An 18,568-nucleotide genomic window follows, 5' to 3' on the forward strand; every position below is an offset into this window, starting at 1 on the left:
TAGTGCCGGGCATGACCAAAACATATGGGTATGATTCGCTGGGCTTCTCGAGCACCTCGCACACCTATCCTCCACCCCCAAAAATTTACTGAGCCGTGCTCCAGTCATATGTGCCCTGTGTAATACCTTAAACTGAATCAGGCTTAGCCTGGCACACGAGGACGACGAGTTTACCCTGCTTAGGGCATCTGCCCACAGCCCCTCCTCGATCTCCTCCCCCAGCTCTTCTTCCCATTTCCCTTTTAGTTCATCTACGATAGTCTCCCCTTCGTCCCTCATTTCCCTATATATATCTGACACCTTACCATCCCCCATCCATGTCTTTGAGATCACTCTGTCCTGCACCTCTTGTGTCGGGAGCTGCGGGAATTCCCTCACCTGTTGCCTCGCAAAAGCCCTCAGTTGCATATACCTGAATGCATTCCCTTGGGGCAACCCATATTTCTCGGTCAGCGCTCCCAGACTCGCGAACTTCCCATCCACAAACAGATCTTTCAGTTGCGTTATTCCTGCTCTTTGCCACATTCCATATCCCCCATCCATTCCCCCCGGGGCAAACCTATGGTTGTTTCTTATCGGGGACCCCCCCAAGGCTCCAGTCTTTCCCCTGTGCCGTCTCCACTGTCCCCAAATCTTCAGTGTAGCCACCACCACCGGGCTTGTGGTGTAGTTCCTCGGTGAGAACGGCAATGGGGCTGTCACCATAGCCTGTAGGCTAGTCCCCCTACAGGACGCCCTCTCTAATCTCTTCCACGCCGCTCCCTCCTCCTCTCCCATCCACTTACTCACCATTGAAATATTAGCGGCCCAATAATACTCACTTAGGCTCGGTAGTGCCAGCCCCCCCCCCTATCCCTGCTACGCTGTAAAAATCCCTTCCTCACTCTCGGGGTCTTCCCGGCCCACACAAAACCCATGATGTTCTTTTCAATCCTTTTAAAAAAAGCCTTCGTGATCACCACCGGGAGGCACTGAAACACAAAGAGGAATCTCGGGAGGACCACCATCTTAACCGCCTGCACCCTCCCTGCCAGTGACAGGGATACCATATCCCATCTCTTGAAATCCTCCTCCATTTGTTCCACCAACCGCGTTAAATTTAACCTATGCAATGTGCCCCAATTCTTGGCTATCTGGATCCCCAGGTAACGAAAGTCCCTTGTTACCTTCCTCAACGGTAGGTCCTCTATTTCTCTACTCTGCTCCCCTGGATGCACCACAAACAACTCACTTTTCCCCATGTTCAATTTATACCCTGAAAAATCCCCAAACTCCCCAAGTATCCGCATTATTTCTGGCATCCCCTCCGCCGGGTCTGCCACGTATAGTAGCAAATCGTCCGCATACAAAGATACCCGGTGTTCTTCTCCTCCTCTAAGTACTCCCCTCCACTTCTTGGAACCCCTCAACGCTATCGCCAGGGGCTCAATCGCCAGTGCAAACAATAATGGGGACAGAGGGCATCCCTGCCTTGTCCCTCTATGGAGCCGAAAATGTGCAGATCCCCGTCCATTCGTGACCACGCTCGCCATCGGGGCCCTATACAACAGCTGCACCCATCTAACATACCCCTCTCCAAAACCAAATCTCCTCAACACCTCCCACAAATAATCCCACTCCACTCTATCAAATGCTTTCTCGGCATCCATCGCCACTACTATCTCCGTTTCCCCCTCTGGTGGGGCCATCATCATTACCCCTAACAGCCTCCGTATATTCATGTTCAGCTGTCTCCCCTTCACAAACCCAGTTTGGTCCTCGTGGACCACCCCCGGGACACATTCCTCTATTCTCATTGCCATTACCTTGGCCAGGATCTTGGCATCTACATTTAGGAGGGAAATAGGTCTATAGGACCCGCATTGTAGCGGGTCCTTTTCCTTCTTTAAGAGAAGCGATATCGTTGCTTCAGACATAGTCGGGGGCAGTTGTCCCCTTTCCTTTGCCTCATTAAAGGTCCTCGTCAATACCGGGGCGAGCAAGTCCACATATTTTCTATAGAATTCGACTGGGAATCCATCCGGTCTTTCCCGCCTGCATGCTCCTAATTCCTTTCACCACTTCTTCTACCTCGATCTGTGCTCCCAGTCCCACCCTTTCCTGCTCTTCCACCTTGGGAAATTCCAGCCGATCCAAGAAGCCCATCATTCTCTCCCTCCCATCCGGGGGTTGAGCTTCATATAATTTTTTATAAAATGTCTTGAACACTCCATTCACTCTCTCCGCTCCCCGCTCCATCTCTCCTTCCTCATCCCTCCCTCCCCCTATTTCCCTCGCTGCTCCCCTTTTCCTAAATTGGTGTGCCAGCAACCTGCTCGCCTTCTCCCCATATTCGTACTGTACACCCTGTGCCTTCCTCCATTGTGCCTCTGCAGTGCCCGTAGTCAGCAAGTCAAATTCTACATGTAGCCTTTGCCTTTCCCTGTACAGTCCCTCCTCCGGTGCTTCCGCATATTGTCTGTCCACCCTCAAAAGTTCTTGCAGCAACCGCTCCCGTTCCTTACTCTCCTGCTTCCCTTTATGTGCCCTTATTGATATCAGCTCCCCTCTAACCACCGCCTTCAGCGCCTCCAAGACCACTCCCACCTGGACCTCCCCATTATCATTGAGTTCCAAGTACTTTTCAATGCACCCCCTCACCCTTAGACACACCCCCTCATCTGCCATTAGTCCCATGTCCATTCTCCAGGGTGGGCGCCCTCCTGTTCCCTCCCCTATCTCCAAGTCTACCCAGTGTGGAGCGTGATCCGAAATGGCTATAGCCGTATACTCCGTTCCCCTCACCTTCGGGATCAACGCCCTTCCCAGCACAAAAAAGTCTATTCGCGAGTAGACTTTATGGACAGAGGAGAAAAACGAGAACTCCTTACTCCTAGGTCTGCTAAATCTCCACGGGTCTACACCTCCCATCTGCTCCATAAAATCTTTAAGTACCTTGGCTGCTGCCGGCCTCCTTCCAGTCCTGGACTTCGACCTATCCAGCCCTGGTTCCAACACCGTATTAAAATCTCCCCCCATTATCAGCTTTCCCATCTCTCGGTCCGGAATGCGTCCTAGCATCCGCCTCATAAAATTGGCATCATCCCAGTTCGGGGCATATACGTTTACCAAAACCACCGTCTCCCCCTGTAGTTTGCCACTCACCATCACGTATCTGCCCCCGTTATCCGCCACTATAGTCTTTGCCTCGAACATTACCCGCTTCCCCACTAATATAGCCACCCCCCTGTTTTTCGCATCTAGCCCCGAATGGAACACCTGCCCCACCCATCCTTTGCGTAGCCTAACCTGGTCTATCAGTTTCAGGTGCGTTTCCTGTAACATAACCACATCTGCCTTACGTTCCTTAAGGTGTGCGAGTACCCGTGCCCTCTTTATCGGCCCGTTCAGCCCTCTCACGTTCCACGTGATCAGCCGGGTTGGGGGGCTTCCTCCCCGCCCCCCCCCCCCCCTTGTTGATTAGCCATCCCCTTTTTCCAGCTCCTCACCCGGTTCCCACGCAGCTGTATCTCCCCCAGGCGGTGCCCCCCCCGCCCATCCCCTCCCATACCAGCTTCCCCCCTCTCCCCAGCAGCAGCAACCCAGTAATTCCCCCATCCCACCCCCCCCGCTAGATCCCCCGCAATCGTAATTACTCCCCCCATGTTGCTCCCAGAAGTCAGCAAACTCTGGCCGACCTCGGCTTCCCCCCGTGACCTCGGCTCGCACCGTGCGACGCCCCCTCCTTCCTGCTTCTCTATTCCCGCCATGATTATCATAGCACGGGAACCAAGCCCGCGCTTCTCCCTTGGCCCCGCCCCCAATGGCCAACGCCCCATCTCCTCCACCTCCCCTCCTCCCCCCATCACCACCTGTGGAAGAGAGAAAAGTTACCACATCGCAGGATTAGTACATAAAACTCCTCTTTCCCCCCTTTTTAACCCCCCTCTTCGCCCCCCACATTCGCCCCACCACTTTGTTCAAATGTTCTTTTTAATAACCCGCTCATTCCAGTTTTTCTTCCACAGTAAAAGTCCACGCTTCATCCGCCGTCTCAAAGTAGTGGTGCCTCCCTTGATATGTGACCCACAGTCTTGCCGGTTGCAGCATTCCAAATTTTATCTTCTTTTTATGAAGCACCGCCTTGGCCCGATTAAAGCTCGCCCTCCTTCTCGCCACCTCCGCACTCCAGTCTTGATAAACGCGGATCACCGCGTTCTCCCATTTACTGCTCCGAGTTTTCTTTGCCCATCTAAGGACCATTTCTCTATCCTTAAAACGGAGGAATCTCGCCACTATGGCTCTGGGAATTTCTCCTGCTCTCGGTCCTCGCGCCATCACTCGGTATGCTCCCTCCACCTCCAACGGACCCGCCGGGGCCTTCGCTCCCATTAACGAGTGCAGCATCGCGCTCACATATGCCCTGACGTCCACTCCCTCCGCACCTTCAGGAAGACCAAGAATCCTCAGGTTGTTCCTCCTTGCGTTGTTCTCCAGTGCCTCCAACCTTTCCACACATTGTTTCTGATGTGCCGCATGCGTCTCCGTCTTCACCACCAGGCCCTGTATGTCGTCCTCATTCTCGGCTGCCTTTGCCTTCACGACCCAAAGCTCCTGGGTCTTTTGTTCCTCCTTTAGCCCTTCGATCGCCTGTAGTATCGGGGCCAACAGCTCTTTCTTCATTTCCTTTTTGAGCTCTTCCACACAGCATTTCAAGAACTCTTGTTGTTCAGGGCCCCATGTTAAACTGCCACCTTCCGACGCCATCTTGGTTTTTGCTTGCCTTCCTTGCCGCTGTTCTAAAGGATCCACTGCAATCCGGCCACTTTCTCCTCCTTTTTCCATCAGTATCCAGGGGGGATTCCCTTCTGGTTTACCGCACAGTGTTTTTAGCCGTCAAAATTGCCGTTGGGGCTCCTATCAAGAGCCCAAAAGTCCGTTTCACCGGGAGCTGCCGAAACGTGCGACTCAGCTGGTCATCGCCGCACCCGGAAGTCTTCCATTTATATTTCAAGGACAATGGCAGCAGGTGTATTAGAACATCACCATCTCCAAGTCACAGAACTAAATCCTGGAATCCCTACCTACCAATATTGTTTGAATGCTTTAACCACATGGACTACAGCAGTTCAAGTAGGCTGTGCACCCTCTTCGTAAGGGCAACAAATGTTGACACGGTCAGTGATGATCACATCCAGAGAATGATTTTTTTTAAAAAGTAATAAATGAAATTCAAGAAGGTATATTTTTCCTCCTCCGTTGTCAAATACAAAGAACATTTGGAAAGATTTGAACGTGTGTTAGTTTTTAATGTGGTACTGAACTATTTTCCTTTCTCCATCATTCGGCTTACTCAACGTAGTGTTAACAGCAAAATAAAAAAGGACTCAGGCAAAAAGAATATGTGTATAACTAAATCACAAGAGCAACTAGTAGCAGCAACAAAGAGAGAAAGAGGACTAGAATATTTCATTCACTGTTGAGACAAACTTATAAAATCAGTGATATTCAATAAGTTGAATTGGAGCAGAGCATGAACTGCTTCCACAGCTGTAAATACAGAAGAATTTGATCAGACAGAAGCTCCAAAATATTATCAAATGATTGCTTTTGAAATATACATTTATATACACGAGTAATTTCAAAGGCGGTCAGTGTTACAGGGTCCATTAAAATTTGCAAGACTGAAATCTATACATTTTTACTACATTAAAAGTATTAACACGTAGAAAAAAGGGAGGTAAATATAGCTGAGGTTCACATCGGCATATTCTAATGGCAGAACTGTCTGAGGGGCTGAATGGCCTATTTCAGTTACTCTGAAATGCAGTGGCTGCAAAGTTCAAAACGCAACTGTCAAATACAAGATCTGTCCTGTGTGCTTGAACAACTTTCTAAGACCGTACATTTTTCATCTTCTATGTATATTTATTATAATAAAAAAGGACAGGATATGGATAGCACGGTGGCACAGTTGTTAACACTGCTCCCCCATAGCACCAGAGACCCAGGTTTAATTTTGACCTTGGGTGACTGCCTGTGTGGAGTTTTCACTTTTTACCTCTGTCTGCGTGGATTTCCTCCAGGTGCCGGTCTGGTTTCCTCCCACAGTCCAAAGATATACAGGTTAGGTAGATTGACCATGCTAAGTTGCCCCTTAGTATCCAAAGATGTGCAAGTTAGGTAGGGTTATGGGGTTACATGGATAGGGCTGGGGTAGTGTGCCTGGGTAGAGTGCTCTTTCAGAGGGTTGGTGCAGACTCAATGGACTGAATGGCCACCTTCTGCAGTGTAGGAATTCTCTGGTTCTGTTGCACATGATCATACTTGTTCTTACTTAATGGAAACACCAGGGGGCACAAAAACACTGGCAAAATGGGCCAGATTGTCAGAGGAGTGGCCATCAGCATCAGATTGCCTCTTCATTTCCTTATTTTTGCACTTTATGGAGCTTCACATTTCTGGCCCAGTCTTATGATAAAGAACCCTTCAGAAAAGTGGTGCAAATCTGTTCTTGGAGCCCTTCCTCATAGCCTTGGGTCATCGGTGGGCAGGACAGAGGGGGAAGGAAGTCGGAGGATCCGGGAAGGGGTATGATGGAGGGTCTGGGGGAGGGGAGGGAGGGGCGATGGAAGGTAAACGGAGGATCCGGGAGTTTGGGGGGGGCAGGAAGACGGAGGGTTCTGGGGGAAGGGGATGGAGGGTCTGGTTGGGGTGTGCAGAGGGTTAGTCAGAGGGTCCAGCTTGGGGCGACCGGGGGGGGTGGGGAGAAACAATGCTCAGAATGTCAAGGGGTAGTCGGAGGAAGGGGGGAGGTTGTTGAGGTTCCAGTTGTATAGTTACCCAGGAGGCAGATGTGTTTTTCTTTGTCTAATCTTCACTGGGTAACCATTTAGATAAGTAAGTGCGAATCCTTCAATCCTGACTTTAACTCAAAGTTTCCTTTCCTCAGGGTCCTGGGGAGCTCTGCAATTGCCCATCGGAAACTGAAACTTTCTGGGCAAGTGCCATGGAGCTTTTGCATTGGAACTTCCGAGGGGTCCTGTAGTGCTTCCACGGATTTCCATCATCTGGAAATCATCTAGAAGATCTAAGCACATGTGATCTATATAGCATCATAACTTTATCACCTTTAAATTTTCACTATTAAGAAGATTCTAATAATTTTACAATATGTGGAGAATTTTTTTTGGTTGATAAATATGGATTTTAGTTCTAAAAGTCCCAATCTTTTGCATTTCATATTTCTTTCTTTAATAAAGGATATTGGGATAAAAATTTGGCTGCACTCAGAATTCATTCCCTGCAGCTGTATAGTGAGGCACTGACCCACCTCCATCATTGAGCTTCCACCTAATTCCAACGATGATGGAAACTGAGGATACAGGAGGGGAGAGGAAGCTGACATTCTTTAAATCTGGGGTCAGGATGAGCACTGGAAATAGGACCTTCAGGCAGCGGAGATTATCAGGCCTGCGAGGAACACGCTTTCGGGACAGAGGATAAAAGAGAGCGAGGGACGGGAGGCCTTTACCTAGCTTCAGGCAGGGGAGAACGTTGGCCTTGCGGCAACTGTTCAGACAGCGAGCTGAGTTTGAAAAAAAAATCCAAGAGTGGCGTCAAAGGAAAGCCGTCAGCTAATTGGTTGGTGAGTAACTGATATAAGGAACTGTTCCTAAATAGCTGAAGCCAAGGAAAAATCTATTATTTGTTGGGAAAAGTATTACTTCTAGATTTGTCTAGTCGAAGGCGTTTTACTTTTAAGACATGTCAGGTGAGGACAGCCGAGTGGACTGTATGGTCTGTCACATGTGGGGAGTCTTAGACCCTACCAGTGTCCTGGATAGCCACATGTGTGGGAAAAAGGAAATGCAGGACCACCAGGCAGTCCAGGAAGGACAGGCAGGTAGTGCAGGAGTGTCTTGGGGTCCCGCTCGCAAGTCGGTATTCCATTTTGGAAGCTGATGCATCACAGGTGTGCAGTAAGAGTCCAAGTTTCTGGCACCACAAATGCCTTGATTGTACGGAGCAGTCTAAAGGGGGAGTGTGAAAGGTCAGAGGTCATGGTACATATTGGTACCAATGATATAGGTAGAATGCAGGATGATCTCTTGCATCAAGAATTCAGGGAGCTAGGCAGTAGGTTGAAAAGCAGGACCTCTAAGTTTGCAGTCTCTGGATTACTCCTCGTGCCACGTGCTAGCAAGTATAGAAATAGGAAAATAGGGCAGATGAATGCGTGGCTCAAGAGTGGGTGCAGGAAGAGGATTCTTGGATCACTGAACCGTTTCTGGGGAAGGTGGGACGTACAAGAGGAACGGTCTGCACCTGAACCTCATTGGGACCAACATCCTGGCAGATAGGTATGCTAGTGCTGTTGGGAGGTGTTTAAACTAGTTTGGCAGGGGGAGGGGACACAGAGTAAAGGAAACAAGTCAGAGTGAGTTCAGATATGTTCAATGTCAAGTGAGTAAGACAAGCCTGGATGGTCTTTACTTTAATGCTAGGAGTGTAATAGGTAAGACTGATGAGTTAAAGGTGTGGATTGACACATGGAATTGTGACATTGTTGCCATCACAGAGACAAGGTTAAGGGAAGGGCAGGACTGACAACTTAACATTCAAAGGTACAGGATCTTTAGGTGAGACAGAGTAGGGTGTAAAAAGGAAGATGGTGTTTTACTATTAATTAAAGAATTGATTACTACTTTGAGCAGAGATGATGGGCGGGATTCTCCAATAATGGGGCTATGTCCCCACGCCTGCGAGAAAACGGGCGGGAATAACTCTGGACTTTTTTTCTAGAAAGTCTGGGGTGATTCTCTGTTTTTAAGGGGGCTTGCAGGCCCCCGGAGTGCTCCACGCAGCTCCTGCTGCCGATACTTCCGGCCGTGGATCCGCGCATGCGCATGGTGGCCGCCTGCGGCGCTGGCCCCGCACGACATGGCAGACCCACACGGCGGGCCGGCGCCAAAGAAGTAGGCCCCCCCCCTATCATGCGTGCCTGCCGATCGGTGGCCCCCGATCGCGGGCCTAGCGTTGAGGCCTCTCCCGGTGATGGATTCCCCCGCCCCCCCACCAGGACAGCCACCGCAGCCACAACTCTGAGCTCCCGCCGGGTGGAAACATATTAGAACCACGCAGGCAGAACTCGGCTGGTTGTCCGCGGATAATCGCTGCGGGGGCCTCTTTCAACCGCCCCCGACCAGCACCGTGTCGACCGCGTGCACACGACTGTCGGCGATTATCCGGTCGCCTGGCGCGGAGAATCCTGGTCGATATCTTTTTAAAATTATTTCATGGGATTTGGGCATCACAGGCTGTGCCAACATTTATTGCCCATCCCTAATTGCCCTTGAGGGACCAGTTAAGAGGCAACCACATTGCTGTGGATCTGGAGTCACATGTAGGCCAGATCATGTAAGGATGGCAGATTTCCCTCCCTAAAGGACATTAGTGAACCAGGTGGGTTTTTCCGACAATCGGCAACGGGTTCATGGTCATCATTAGACTTTTTAATTCCAGATGTTTTATTGAATTTAAATTCCATCACTTGCCATGATGGGATTCAAACCCGGGTCCCCAGAGATGTATTCTGGGTCTCTGGATTGCTAGTCCAGCAACAATACCTTTATGCCATCGCCTCCCTCTTGAATGGGTCTTCAAATAAGGCTTTATGGGTAAAACTTAGAAATACAAAGGGGGCACCCTCATTACCGGTAGTGTATTATAGGCCCCCAAAGAGTCAGTGGGAAATCGAAGAGCAGATATGTAGACAATTTATCGATGTGTGTAAGAATAATAATCGGGTAATTATACGAGGGGATTTCAACTTCCCCAATATAAATTGGGATAGGCATAGTGTTTAGAGGGTACGAATTTCTTGAAATGTCTTCAGGGGAATTTTTTGTATCAATATGTAGAAGGTCCAACAAGAGGTGAAGTCGTGCTCGATCTGTTTCTGGGAAACAAAGCTGGACAAGTGTTCCATGTGGCAGTGAGGGAACATTTTAGTGATCGCGACTACAACACGGTACGGTTCAAGTTTGTTATGGACAAGGTAAAAGACGACCTGCAAAAGGCAGTTTTGGATTGGAGCAAGGCAGATTTTACTAAAATAAGGCAGGATCTGGCCAAAGTTGACTGGGAACAGCTCCTTGCGGGAAAATCTACAGCAGAGCAATGAAGGGCATTCAAAAAGGAAATGAGGAGAGTAAAAGTCCAATTTGTTCACTATAGGGGAAATGTAGAGCAATAAATTCATGGATAAGGAGGAAATGAAAGGATTTTAGCAAGTCCAAAGGGAGAAATTCACTGTGGACCTAGAGAAATATAGGAAGTGCCAGAGAATACTTAAGAAAGCAATTAGAAGAGCAAAAAGGGAGCATGAAAAAAGACTTGTGAATAAGATCAGGGAGAACCCAAAGATATTCTATAAATACAGTAAGGGGAAGAGGTTAACCAGGGGAAGAGTAGGGCCCATTAGAGACCAAGGGGGCAATCTGTCTATGAAGCCGCATAACATTGCTCAGCCGTTGTATGAATACTTCTCATTGGTCTTCACGCAGGAGAGTGAGGATGTAGGTACAGATCTCAGCAAGTGGGACTGTGAGGGCCTTGAGCAGTTTGACATACAAAGTGAGGAGGTGCTAGAGGCATAAAAATAGACAAATCCCCAGGCCCAGATGAATTGTATCTCAGGCTGCTGTGGGAGGCGAGGCAGAATATTGCAGGGACTCTTGACACAAGTTTTTAATTCCTCTCTGGCTATGGGGAAAGTGCCAGAGCACTGAAGAACAGCTAATGTTGTTCCACTTTCCAAGAAGGATGGTAGATATAAACCAGGGATTTATAGACCGGTGAGTCTCACGTCAGTTATAGGGAAGCTATTGGGGAAAATTCTGAAGGTGAGAATTAATTTCCACTTGGAAAGGCATGGGTTGATTGGGGATAATCAGAATGGCTTTGCCAGAGGGAGGACATGCCTACAAAATTTGATATGATTGAGATATATAAGATTATGAGGGTTTGAATGGGGTAAATGGGAAGCAGCTGTTCCCTTGTTTGAGGGGCTGGTTTAGCACAGGGCTACATTGCTGGCTTCTAAAAGCAGACCAAGGCAAGCCAGTAGCACGGTTCAATTCCCGTACCAGCCTTCCCATACAGACGCCGGAATGTGGCGACGAGGGGCTTTTCACAGTAACTTCATTTGAAGCCTACTTGTGACAATAAGCGATTTTCATTTCATTTTTCATTTCATTTCATTTTTGAGCAGTCAATCACAAGGGGGCATAGATTTAGTGAGGGGCAGGAGATCCCGAGGGGATCGGAGAAAAGAAAATGACTCAGATGGGCCAAAGGGCTTTTTATGCGGTGTACAACTCTATGGCTCTCTAGGAGGTCGGAATTAATGAGGGACAGGGAAATCAGAGGAGCTAGGAGTCCAGGTGTGGGACCCAGGAAGCATGGACAGGGGGTGGATTAGGTGATCAGATTTCCTACCGTTGGGAAACCAAAGGCCAGGGTTAGGGGCAGAAATTGCATTCCATGTTCGTTAAATATGGACTTGGCAGGATACCTCCTGCTTCTCCCGATCCACATTAAGAGAAATTTAAAAAAACTACCATTTCTGCGACAGCTGGTCTGATTTTACTTCAGGGTACACTGCAGGGGTTACCTCAACTTGGCACTACATCCCTTATCTTCAAATGCAAAGGCACTAATGCTAATTTCAAGCATGGGCTTTACACACTTTTTCATTCACCAATATAGCCATCAGCTCAGAGTCGGCTAGACATATGCATGCGCTTCCTATCTGTCATATTGGAATGCTAGTAAAAATAGTGCCTGAAAAATAGGCAAAATACAAGATGGAACCTGACCTTTAATTTCATTACTCTTTGTGGGATATTCTGGGCAAATTTGCCACATATTTTCCCTGCATTACAACAGTAACTACCCCTCAGAAGTATTTCATTGGTAGTGAGGGCTTTGAAACGGCCAGAAGTTATCAAAAGCACTTTTTAAATGCGCTTTCTTTCTTTCCTTTGAAATTACTATGCAGCAAACACGGGGCAAAATTCTCCCAAGCCCCCGCTGGCGTGTTCGATAGTAGGGGGGGGGGGAATATGGCGGGAGGACCAGAAATCGGTTTCATGCCGCCAGGATCTTCCGCTGATGCCTGCCATGACAGATCGGAAACCTGCCAGATGCCGATGTGAACCTCATTTGCATCCCGTCAATGGGTTCAGATGAAGATTCTCTGCGATGCCAATGGGTAAACAGGCCAGCATGAAGCACGTTCGGAGCAACGTGCCATACAGTTGCCGGGATTCACCTGAACAATTCTGGGCCTGCCTCTAGAGTTCAGGATGGAGGCCATCCGCAACCCTGGACCACCACAGCAATGGGTGGGGGATGCACCAGCTGGTGGACCTTCCAGATTCAGTGTTCTGGAGGAGGTCCATTTCCAGTTGTAATGTTCCTGGAGATCCATCTTCATTCTTTGGCGGTCCATCTTCTGTTCCCAGAGTGCTCCCAAAGATCCATTGTCATTTTCAAGAGATCCACCGTCTTCAACAATGAGTTAATGATGGTGAGCACCTTTTCAATATGGCATCTGGATAGGGTGATGGAGTATACACCATCCAGACCTGCCCCTGAATTAATACAGAGTAAAACACCCAGGTGCATAATTAGTGAGGTCAGGGTCAGAAGATCTGGCATGTTTTCTTGTTGGTCTCCGCAACAGAAAACACTCCACGTTCCTGTCCCCACTACGGGACTTAGTCTTAAAATTGGAGAATTTCACCACCAATACCTAACAGGTTATCATTCTACAGTGCTTACTGAGTGTGCAGTAAACATAACACTGTTTTTCATTAAATTCCCTTCACTGCTTCTGACTTAAATTCAGTGCCTAACCTTCGTTTGATCATTAATGCCATAGAGCAGATGAAGCAAATCATGTGTTAGAACATAGAACTGTACAGCACACACAGGCCCTTTGGCCCACGATGTTGTGCCGAACTAGTTTGAAACTAAGATCAAATCAACCTACTCCCAATTATTCTAGTGCACACCATATGCCTATCCAATAACCGCTTGAAAGTTCCTAAAGTGTCCGACTCCACTACCATAGCTGGGAGTGCGTTCCACGCCCCAACCGCTCTCTGAGTAAAGAACCGACCTCTGACATCCCTCCTATATCTTCCACCATGAACCTTATAGTTATGCCCCCTTGTAACAGCTACATCCACCCGAGGAAAAAGTCGCTGAACATCCACTCTATCTATTCTTCTCATCATCTTATACTCCTGAATTAAGTCACCTCTCATCCTCCTTCTCTCCAATGAGAAAAGCCCTAGCTCCCTCAACCTTTCCTCGTAAGACCCACCCACCAATCCAGGCAGCATGCTGGTAAATCTCCTTTGCACCCTTTCCAATGCTTCCACATCCTTCCTATAATGAGGTGACCAGAACTGCACACAATACTCCAACTGTGGTCTAACCAAGGTCTTGTACAGTTGCAGCATAACCTCACGGCTCTTAAACTCAATCCCCCTGTTAATAAATGCTAACACACTATAGGCTTTCTTCATGGCTCTATCCACTTGGGTGGCAACTTTCAGAGATCTATGGACATGAACTCCAAGATCTCTCTGTTCCTCTACATTCTTCAGAATCCTGCCATTAACCCTGTAATCCGCATTCAAATTTGTCCTACCAAAATGAATCACCTCACACTTATCAGGGTTAAACTCCATCTGTCACTTTTCAGCCCAGCTCTGCATCCTATCAATGTCTCTTTGCAGCCTACAACAGCCCTCCACATTATCCACTACTCCACCCATCTTGGTGTCATCAGCAAATTTACTAGCCCAACCTTCAACTCCATCATCCAAGTCATTGATAAAAATCACAAATAACAGAGGACCCAGCACTGATCCCTGTGGTACACCGCTGGTGACTGGGGTCCAGCATGAAAATTACCATCTACCACCACCCTCTGTCTTCTATGTGATAGCCAGTTACTGATCCAATCGGCCAAATTTCCCTCTATGCCATGCCTCCTTACTTTCTGCATGAGCCGACCATGGGGCACCTTATCAATCGCCTTACTAAAATCCATGTATCCAACATCAACTGCTCTACCTTCATCTATGTACTTAGTTACCTCCTCAAAGAATACAATCAAACTTGTGAGGCAAGACTTATCCCTCACAAGTCCGTGCTGAATATCCTGGATTAAGCTGTATCTTTCCAAATGATCATAAATCCTATCCCTCAGGACCATTTCCAATAATTTACCTATGACCGAAGTGAGACTACCCGGCCTATAATTCCCAGGGTTATACCTATTCCCTTTCTTGAACAAGGGGACAACATTCGTCTCTCTCCGGTCTTCTGGCATTATTCCTGTAGACAGTGAGGACATAAAGATCAAAGCCAAAGGCTCTACAATCTCATCCCTCGCCTCCCAAAGAATCCTAGGATATATCCCATCGGGCCCAGAGGACTGATCTATCCTCAGGCTTCTCAAAATTTCTAACACATCTTCCTTCTGAATGTCTACCTCCTCTTGCCTACCAGCCTGTATCACACTATCCTCCCCAACAACATGGCCCCTCTCCTTTGTGAACACTGAAGAAAAGTATTCATTTAGGGCCTCTCCTATATCTTCAGACTACATGCACACGTTCCCACTACTGTCCTTGAACAGCCCTAACTTCACCTCGATCATTCTTTTATTCCTCACATAAGTGTAAAAAGCTTTGGGGTTTTGCTTGATCCTACCCGCCAAGGACTTCTCATGCCCCCTCCTAGCTCTCCCAAGCCCTTTCTTGAGCTCCTTCCTTGCTATCTTGTATCCCTCAAGTGCCCTAACTGAACCTTGTTTTCTCATCCTTACATAAGCCCCCTTCTTCCTCTTGACAAAACACTCAACCTCTTTTGTAAACCATGGTTCCCTCACTCAACCATTTCCTCCCTCCCTGACAGGGACATACATATCAAGGACATGCAGTATTTGCTCCTTGAACAAGCTCCACATCTGAATTGTGCCTATCCCTGACAGTTCCTGTTTCCATCTTATGCTCCCCAATTCTTGCCTAATCGTATCGTAATTACCCTTCCCCCAGTTATAAACCTTGCCCTGTCGTATGTTCCTATCCCTCTCCATTGCTATAGTGAAAGTCACCGAATTGTGGTCACTATCTCCAAAGTGCTCTCCCACAACCAAATCTAACACTTGGCCCAGTTCCTTACACAGTACCAGATCCAATATGGCCCCGCCTCTTGTCGGTCTATCCACATATTGTGTGAGGAAACCCTCCTGCACACACTGGATAAAATCAGCCCCATCCAAACTATTCGAATTATAGTGGTTCCAATCAATATTTGGAAAGTTAAAGTCACCCATGACGACTACCCTGTGACTACCGCACCTATGCAAAATCTTTTCCTCCACATCTGTTACTGTTGGGGGGGCCTATAGAAAACTCCTAACAAAGTGACCGCTCTTTTCCTATTTCTAACTTCGGCCCACACTACCTCAGTAGACAGATCCTCCTCAAATTGCCTTTCTGCAGCCATTATACTATCCTTGATTAACAATGCTACTCCTCCACCTCTTTTACCACCTTCCCTAATCTTACTGAAACATCTAAACCCCTGAACCTCCAACAACTATTCCTGCCCCTGTTCTATCGACGTCTCCGTAATGGCCACAACATCGTAGTCCCAGGTACCAATCCATGCTTCAAGCTCACCAACCTTATTCCTGATTCTCCTCACATTGAAGTAGACACACTTCAAACCACCTTTATGCCTGCAGGCCCACTCTTGTGACCTTGGCACCTTCCTCAGTACTGCACTACCCTCAACTTCCTGAACTCCAGCAACGCTATGTCCTGGACTACAAATCAGTTTCCCATAGCACAAAGTGCAGTTCACATATTCCAATCCAATCAATAAACAACGATTGCAAATGTGTTTTATTTCTTATTCTTAAACAGCTCCTTTTGGAGGCATTGTCAACGACAGAAAAGCTTCGCTTTTAATGGTAAGGGATTATGTTAAATACAGGAAGTGAGATGTTCAAAAATGACGCTTCATATTTCTAGAACATTGATCTGCAGCAGGATAATGTCAAGATGAAACAAATTCAGCCGTCTCCTTAATTATAAACAGACAGGGCACTTACCAGAATCCTCGGCATCCTTTTTAAGTTTAGCCTGAAGAAAATGTAGGACATCAGCATTTCCTGAGAGCTTGTAGTAATGAAGTGCATCATGACCCAATGCATCTACTAACTTCAAGTTGGCACCCTTCTTGACTAATATTTCAACAGCGTTTCCACTACCGTTCTCACAGGCCAACATTACAGCAGTCCTAGGGCAGGATAAAGAAATAATAATATTGTGAATCACTCATAAATTATATGTCCACACCACATAATTAAAATGATTAGTTTTAGTGATAATCATAAGACTCCAAATCACTTGTTGAGCATTACACTACCTACTGTGAGGAATGCATTTTTTAAAAAAAGACACCAAGGTGATTACTCAGATCTAGAATTGTAATACTGAACTTGACATGGTAAAAATGATGACGAGATAAATCAGGAGATAATTCTGAAGGGCCTGAACTTCTTTGGAGTGGAAACCAGTGTCAGATTGCCACTCCACTCTCAGTTTCTTACTCTAAATCCTATCGTGACTGACCTTCCAACTCAGGTCAGATGAGATCCAGGAGGTGTAGTGCGCCCCCAGGGTCCAGTGTTGTGTGCAGCTCGGTCAATATGGCAATAGCTGCTGTAAAGCAGGTAAATCGAAGGTCTAATGAAGTAAGGGTTGGGAGGGGGGTATGTGGGGCAGGACTAGTGCCTGGATGGAGGGCGGGGGTGGGGAATCCTGTGGGTTGGAGAGCTCCTGTCTGGGGTATTCCTAAATGGGGTTATAGTATCTTGCGAGTGGAGCGAGTCCTGGAGAGGCAGGGGCAGACAGGTTGGTGGAGGAGGATCTCTGGGGTGTCGGGGACGGGTGGAGGGAAATGTCTGGGGTCCTGGGGATGTCTGGTTAGGTAATGGTCTGGGTCTGTGCAATAGTTACCCAGAAGCTGGAAGAGGTTTATATTCTTCTAACTTTTCCTGGGTAACTATTGGTTTAACCCAGTCAGACCCATTCAAAGTTTGCGATTTAAAATCACATTTTCGGATTGTTCCAAGTTCAGGACAACTGCCCAGAGGAAGGGTGCACTTCCAGGCAACTGCTGTGTAAAACTTACCTGGAAACTTCCAAAGGGGATTCCGAAACTGAACTGTGAAAACATGGGAGTTGTGAGTCAAAGCAGGAAAGATATTTGGGATGGTGATGGGGCAAAGGAGCTGATGGGGGTAGAACCTATTTTTCTGACATACAAACCCTCAATCTTTCTGTGCAAAAACCATTGCTCGATCTGCAATGTAAGTCTGGGACCACAGTGGTTTGGGTGATATTGAGGTGTCTATGGTGACTGCCTGGAATAAGATTTGCATGCGCTAATGAAGGGTCCACCACCTGCTTTAGAAGTGTACTCCAAAATTTAGCAGAACTGACTTATGGCATGGAATAGTCATGCTCCAATTGGCCACTTTCATCTTCAATGTCATATTAAGGCTGGCAGGCAGGTTTCCAAGGTAGGCAGCCCAATCAAAGGGTTCACGGCATTCGAGCCTCAGCAGCCCCAACAGGAGTGGAGGACACCACTATGACAGGTTGGAGACCGTGAGGGCACCTCAACATGGAGGTACCAACTGGGCTAACATAGAAGGCCCCTGAAAGCAGTAGGGATATCAGGGAGGGGGAAGGGGTATATCCCTCCACAGGTTGGATGCAACCTTGATTACGGCTTTTTAAAAAAAAACGTATTTTATTACAAACATGTATCAAAGCAGGTTACAGCAAATAAACACCCTGGGAAACATACTTCCCAACAATTAACTATTGTTGAGGACATTAACTCATACTTTATCTTCTCTAACTGCAGGACGTCACCCAACCATGCCGCTACCTCCGGTGGCGATGCCGACCGCCACTCCAACAAAATTTGCGCCGTGCAATCAGAGAGGCGAAGGCCACATCGGCCTTCCTCCTCTCCATGAGCTCTGGCTTCTCTGAAACCCCAAATACCGCCAAAGGGATCCACTCCCTCCTCCACTATCCTGGCTAAGACCGCGAACACTCCCGGCCAGAATCTTCCCAATTTTTCGCAACCCCAAAACATGAGCGCGTGATTCGCTGGCCCCCGCCCACAACTCTCACACTCATCTGCTACCCCCTGAAACAACTCACTCATTCTCGCCCGAGTCATCTGCACCCTGTGCACCACCTTAAGCTGTATCAGGCTCATCCTTGCACAAGAGGTTCCGTTTACCCTCTGCAGTGCCTCACTCCATACACACCAATTGATCTCCATTCCCAACTCCGCTTCCCATTTCTCCTTGATCTTCACCACCCACTCCCCTCCCTGCTCCCCCAGCCACATATATATCGCCAAATTTTCCCTCCCCTTCCACATCCGGAAACAGCAGTCGCTCCAGCAGGGT

At 47.8% G+C, this 18,568-nt stretch overlaps 1 protein-coding gene across 6 annotated transcripts in view; it reads right to left on the bottom strand.

Moving 5' to 3' along the window:
• The window catches only part of rai14 (retinoic acid induced 14), a 379,848-nt gene that overhangs the window by 56,029 nt on the left and 305,251 nt on the right, over nucleotides 1-18,568 (bottom strand). For all 6 annotated transcript variants that reach the window (XM_072497306.1, XM_072497307.1, XM_072497310.1 and 3 more), the window contains one exon: nucleotides 16,184-16,371. In XM_072497306.1, the coding sequence (XP_072353407.1) occupies nucleotides 16,184-16,371 (188 nt within the window). The remainder of the gene's footprint in view (nucleotides 1-16,183; nucleotides 16,372-18,568) is intronic.

This window comes from Scyliorhinus torazame, chromosome 3, assembly GCF_047496885.1.
Source record: "Scyliorhinus torazame isolate Kashiwa2021f chromosome 3, sScyTor2.1, whole genome shotgun sequence".
Classification (NCBI taxonomy): Eukaryota; Metazoa; Chordata; class Chondrichthyes; order Carcharhiniformes; family Scyliorhinidae; genus Scyliorhinus; species Scyliorhinus torazame.